Here is a 6,000-nt window from a genome sequence, read left to right as displayed (position 1 = left end):
GAGAGTCAGGGGAGACATGGGAAACTCTTACCTCCCTGAATTCACATTTCTGTCTGTGCAATTCAGGGGTACTGCCAGGCTCCACCTGCCTTCTCAGTCTCAGTGCTTCATCCTGGAAACTTTATACAGATTACAAACGGGGCATTCATAATACTCACCTCCTTTGTTTCCTTTCTCTCAAGGATTTCTATCCTTCACTGCCTGTTGTCCACTGTCTGAAAACTGTTTCATGTTTTCTGCAGTTTTTTTAGTCACTTAAGGTGGGAGGGTTATTCCAGTTCCTGTTACTTCATTTTGACCAGAAGTGGACCTATGTACTCTTAACTACAACACTGGAGAACCTTTCACAAAGAACAAAGTGGAGCACAACAGAAAGTTTTCAGGGGCCGAGACTGTTGCCTGGGATAAGGTCCTTTAAGACTATTCATGTTTGTTTGCTTTTAGTTTATTCTCTCCTACCAATTGTACACATTCTCTTAAATATCCTTTGTGTGTGAACAACATTCTCCTACCACACTGCATTGAGAAAATGCAGTAGTGACAGCTTGATGTCCCTCAATATCTGTTTTTCCTTTTTTCACTAGTAAGAAAACCCCAGTCTGTCAGTGAAATGTCATGTTCAGCTTCTGTAAATACCCTTAAAATAAGGAGGAGCAAGCATTCTCCCTTCTTCATTCCATCCTTCTTCCTGCTAGTTGGAATTTGGAGTGATGGATACAGCTTTTGGACCCTGAGAAGGAAACCCTGTGCTGCCGTGGGATAGCAAGATGCAAGATATCTGGGTTCTTCACGGCACTGTGAAGCACATTCCACATACTACTTTTTTTTTTTAATTTATTGGGGAACAGTGTGTTTTTCCAGGACCCATTAGCTCCATGTCAAGTTGTTGTTTTCAATCTAGTTGTGGAGGGCGCAGCTCACTGGCCCACGTGGGAATCGAACCAGTGACCTTGATGTTATAAGCACTGCATTCTAACCACTGAACCAACCTGCCGCCCTCAAATACTACTTTTTTGTTGACAAAAGAAGCGATAAACTTGTCTTATTACAGCCATAGCTATTTTGAATATTTCCTCATTCTTAATGGAGGCTGACCCTCACTGATTCCACACGGGAGGGGAGAGAAAGGGAAGCGGCAGGCAGCTGTGTGTGTGTCACTTATTAGTCAAGGATTGTGTTTTTCACATACCTCATCCATGCCTCTAAGTTCTCAGGTTATTTCCAGAGAATATTAGAGTGTAAAAGACACATTGTGTGTGTGTGTGTGTGTGTGTGTGTGACCTAATGTGATGCTTTCAGCATCTATTTATTGGGTAGGACAGAGAATATGGTCCCATTTTAGAGGTGAGAAAACTAAACCTTCAATGGTGCAATGACTGCAAGAAATATTCAACAACTTAGTGGGACAGGGTGGGTTGAAGCTGTAGTCTTCTGCACCAAATCTAGTACATTATCCTAGATTATAAACTTTTTAAAAGTCCATTTATTTTTTATGTAAGTGTCAGAAGAATGATGGGGTAGGAAACATTTAAAGGAGTTACTGGATCCTGATTGTTTTATTTTTTATTCCAGTAAAAGGTTGTACCATGTTTAAGAAGGTCAACAGGAGTCAGGCCACGCGTCAGAAGAGAAGACAGAGAAAGTGTACATCATGGATTGTAGACATCTTCAACCACCAGTGCTTTGTCACGTACATTACTGGCTTATACAGCTGCCAGTGGAAAACCAAGCAGGAGAAAAAACACAGATGTGCACCCTGCTGCTGCTCCTGGGTACAGAGAGATGGGGAGGAGCTGGACCACACTTTGGGATGTGGGGAACATGGACAGGTCCCCGCTCCTGTGAGGGCTCATTAGAGTCTCCAGGATGGGGCAGCTAGGGCTCTATTTCTCCCATGGAAGGTCTTCCACAATTCCAGAGCCAGAGTTAACCTTGTCGAAACATGTGCCTGTTTTCTTCATTTTCTTTCACTTTTATTCTTTATTTCTCCTTCTTCTTACTGCTTCTTTTATATCATTCATTTATTTATTCACTCACTCTTGCTTTTCTTCATTCAATGAACCTTGAAGAAAAAGCGAGGTTTAGGTGCAATTAGATGTTTGTGGCTAGGGATTATAGGAATGCCTGAATATTCATTATCTCGTTATTGTGAGGTTCCCAAAGGAGCTATCCTGATGAGAAAAAAACAAGTGGGAAGTAAGGTGCTCCTTTCTTATTGGTCAGGCTAGTGCCTGATTTTCCCTAATGAAGAACTCTGATAAGGCTGAGTGGTGACATGTGGCCTAGCCTCATTGAGGGCCTCTTTCTTGCTCTAAGCGGTATGTTGGGACCCTCTGCTGAGCTATGTGATATAAGAGACTGATGAGCATACTGAAATGAGAAGACGATGGCCATTACTTGTGAACGTGGTCCAGCTAGGGTCCGAGATTCTGACCAATTGGATCACATTTTTTTCTTTTTTTGCCTGAGATGGGAGTACAAGGAAAGGGGTAGAAATGGGAGGCTTCTCTGGATTAGGCAGGAGTGTTCTTCTGTCCAATCTTTCCTGTCCAGATATTTGGCTTCTGATAACAGAAGTGCCTCAGGCATGGTTCCTGCGTTCAAGAAATTCAAGTCTACTGAAGGAACGGACAAGTACACACACTATCTCAATAGAGTGAGAGAAGTGGTATAATTGTGTGTGTGTGTGCAGGTGCGCATGTGTGCGTGTGTTTATGCATGTGTGCTCACACACGCATGTACCCATATGTCAAGGGAGAGGCTGAAAATTATTTAGAAGAGGAAAGGTGGTTAAAAATTATATAGGTAAAGAATAGGAGATAGCAGAAAATGGTATTAGAGGAGGAGTGAAAGGGTATTGGTGTGGAGGAGTCACTGGAAGTGACAAAACTACTGTAGGGAGACATCTATGCCTTTGATAAGAAAGCAGTGGCAACATTCAAGGGAAGAGATGTTGCTGGCCTGGATGAGAGCAGTGGTAATAAAGATAGAGAAGAGTAAACTGATTCAAACAGGGTTTCGTGTGAAGATAGACGAGGTAATATGTGGAAAACGCTTAGAATAGGGCTTGGCTCACAATTAGCACTCAATAAATGTTAGCTAATATTAACCACTGTCCCAGAGTAACTGACTTGTGGAAGTGATCTCCCACATACAGAAATGATGGTGCAGGGTATTCTGGGTAGAGGGTATATGGTGGTCAGAAATTCAGAGACAGAGAGGCACAGTGGTGTGTTCAGGGAAAAATGAGTCTCCAATGTTGAATTTAGTGACATGTAAGGTAAAAAATAGCAAGTAGTTGGGTTGGAAAAGAATATTTTAATTAAATTATGAATAATTTTTATGTCAAACTAAAATATTTGAACTTTATTCTGTAAACAGTGGGGAGCCTTTAAAAATTTGGAGCATGAATGACAACACTGAGAATCAAAATAAGGAGATGGGTTTATTCAACAAAAACAATTTATTGAATACTTACTATGTGCCACAGTGATTCATACAACTAAGGCCTCTGGCTCTCCTGCATCTTACATTCTAGTGGGATGAGTTATGTAATAATAAATGAAGAAAGATGATTTCAGATAATGGTGAAGACTTTGACGGTCATAAACAGAAAAATGTGTTAGAAACTGGGGTGGGAGAGTGGTTAGAGAAGACCTCTGAACAAGTGTAATGTGAGGTGTCTCCTAAATGAATAGGTGGAGCCAGTCATGTGCATACAGGGACAAGAGTATTCCAGGCCAAAGAACCAAGAAGGACAAAACTCTTGTTGTAGAAACAAAGTTGGCCGTGTACTAGAAGCGACGCGGTGTGGCTGGAGTTCAGAAATGGAGACAGTCAGGGATGGGCCAGGGTTGATCATGGGAGACTTTACGGGCCATCGAAAGCAGTTTGAATGATAGTCTAGTATAATAGGCTGCTGAGGAATTTGATCAGTGGCAGGACAGCTGATACATATTTTTAAAAATCCACCCTAGTTTTATGTAGAGAACAAAACCTGAGGCAAATCCTGAACCCGTCATCCTCCTGTACTCAGAAGTGGTAGTTTAGTGCCTCGATACCTGTAATGTCGCTCATCTTTTTGGAATACCCTTTCCATGTTTTCCACTTTATTTCTTTATTCTCACCCTTCACAATAACCCCATGATTCAGGCAGGGCAGATATTATTCTATCCATTTTTAACAGACTCAAAGCAGTATCCCTAAGAGACGGCTTTCTGATATATGCGATAGAGGAGTGTTAGGATTATAACTCAGGTAGCAACCAAAACTTAATGTTCTTGGGAAAAGGTTGGCAACCTCTGGCACGGCTGACTTGTGACACAGTTTTCAGTGTGCAGGGGGTTTCCTTCGAGGCTCAGTTTGAACACCTCTTCTGCAATGATACCCTCCATCCTGGCTTTGGGCTCACAGTACCCCTGCCACTTCTTGTCTGTGTGACCTGAGTCAATTACTTTTGCAAAATGAGGTTAACAATACTTCTATGGCTATACTGAGAAGTAAATGAAATGAAAGTAGTCCGTAGCGTTGTATTGGCACAAAGTCGCTACTCAAAAATAGGTTTATTCCCTAACCTATTTACCCTCGCGCCACACATGTTGGTAGATAAATGACTAAATGAACTGATGAACAATGAATGAATTAGTTAATGAATGAGTCATTCAACAAACATTGGTAGCTGGAGAGGTGGATGAATTCAACAGATTATCGTTGAGAGCCAGCTGCATTTAAGGAACTATGCTAGATATTGGCAATGTAGAGATGTGTAACAGAAGTTCCTTTTCCTCAGAGAATAAACTGTCACAATAGACACAAACATGTAAACATATAGTTGCAGTTCAGTGTTATAAATAGGCTTATACAAAATTCTGTCGGGGGGGGAAAAAGACTGCAGTGGTCACTCCAGCCTGAGGAGGGTAATGCATGGTGCTGTAACTATGAGACCTCTGGCAAGAATGTACAGATATTACTGAGGTAACATGGATACGTGGAGCTCAATTAGACTTTTTTCTTTCTCTTCCCAGAGAGAGCAATTATTTTACCCATTTCTGGTTATTTCATCTTGCTTGTCTGTGATTTTGCTGTTCGTGTGGATAGAAACCGCAAATGAATACTTTAGCTTTGACTGGTAAGTTCCACTTTTTATATTTTCATTTGTGAAAGGGATTTTTGGTCTGAGAGCCACCTAGATCCTACCTCAGGTTGAAAAGATCTGGTGGCATAAGAGGGAAGGAGGACAAAATTGGGCTTTTGACAGCTGGTGATTGAGAGACCCAACTCTCGGATGGGGAAATGATGCTAGACACCCTCACCTATTATACTTCCACCTTTGCTCACTCTCACACTTAGTCCAAGTCTGTGAAAAGTTTCTTCTGTTCTTCCAATGTGCCAATCATTCTATTTAGGTGACTCCTTGATACCTTGTTCCTCATTCTTTTTATCTTGGTTGCTGATGCCTGTGCTAGTCTTGTCTTCATGGTCTTACCCATAAACCCCGATGTCTCTGCCTCACCTCCATCCCCTGCCTCCTTCTTCTGTCCTTTAGAGGCTTTCTATGACTCTGGGTCAAAAAATGGGTGTCCCTCCTCAGCACTTGTCCAAGGCCAGAATCCTATTCCTGCACTGCTCCCAGCGCTTCCAGTTTCACTGGCCTGTTTGTTTTAAATCTGACCCATTTGCATTTTGGGAAGAACGGGATGTTTGAGTATGAGGCATTTTTTTTTTTATGGAATACAGTTTATTTTTCTCTTTACAGAAGAAAAATTGGTTGTTTTAAATGTAAAAATTGAAAAAAATTAGAAAATATAAAATTCTGTCAGTCTTATTCCATAGTCACAGTCACTTGTTGGCATCTTTCCCAGACTTTTTTTCTCTGCTTATTTTTATATTATTGTGTTCATACCATATATGTCATTTTGCTTTTCCTTTTCAGCTAAAACAATTACAAACATTTTGGTAAATTATTAAAAGTCTTAATGAACATCATTTATAATAGTTTCA

At 41.0% G+C, this 6,000-nt stretch overlaps 1 protein-coding gene across 1 annotated transcript in view; it reads left to right on the top strand.

The window, feature by feature from the left end:
* Positions 1-1,586: 1,586 nt before the first annotated feature.
* GDPD4 (glycerophosphodiester phosphodiesterase domain containing 4) overlaps positions 1,587-6,000 on the top strand; it is a gene marked incomplete at both ends in the record, with an annotated part of 68,442 nt that continues 64,028 nt past the window's right edge. Inside the window, 2 exons of the mRNA XM_081062721.1 lie at positions 1,587-1,772; positions 5,025-5,128. Of these exons, the coding sequence (XP_080918847.1) occupies positions 1,587-1,772; positions 5,025-5,128 (290 nt within the window). The remainder of the gene's footprint in view (positions 1,773-5,024; positions 5,129-6,000) is intronic.

This window comes from Rhinolophus hipposideros, assembly GCF_964194185.1.
Source record: "Rhinolophus hipposideros genome assembly, chromosome: 10".
NCBI classification, from domain to species: Eukaryota; Metazoa; Chordata; class Mammalia; order Chiroptera; family Rhinolophidae; genus Rhinolophus; species Rhinolophus hipposideros.
The sequence above is the reverse complement of the archived record's forward strand: the minus strand, read 5'-3'. Positions and strand labels throughout refer to the sequence as shown.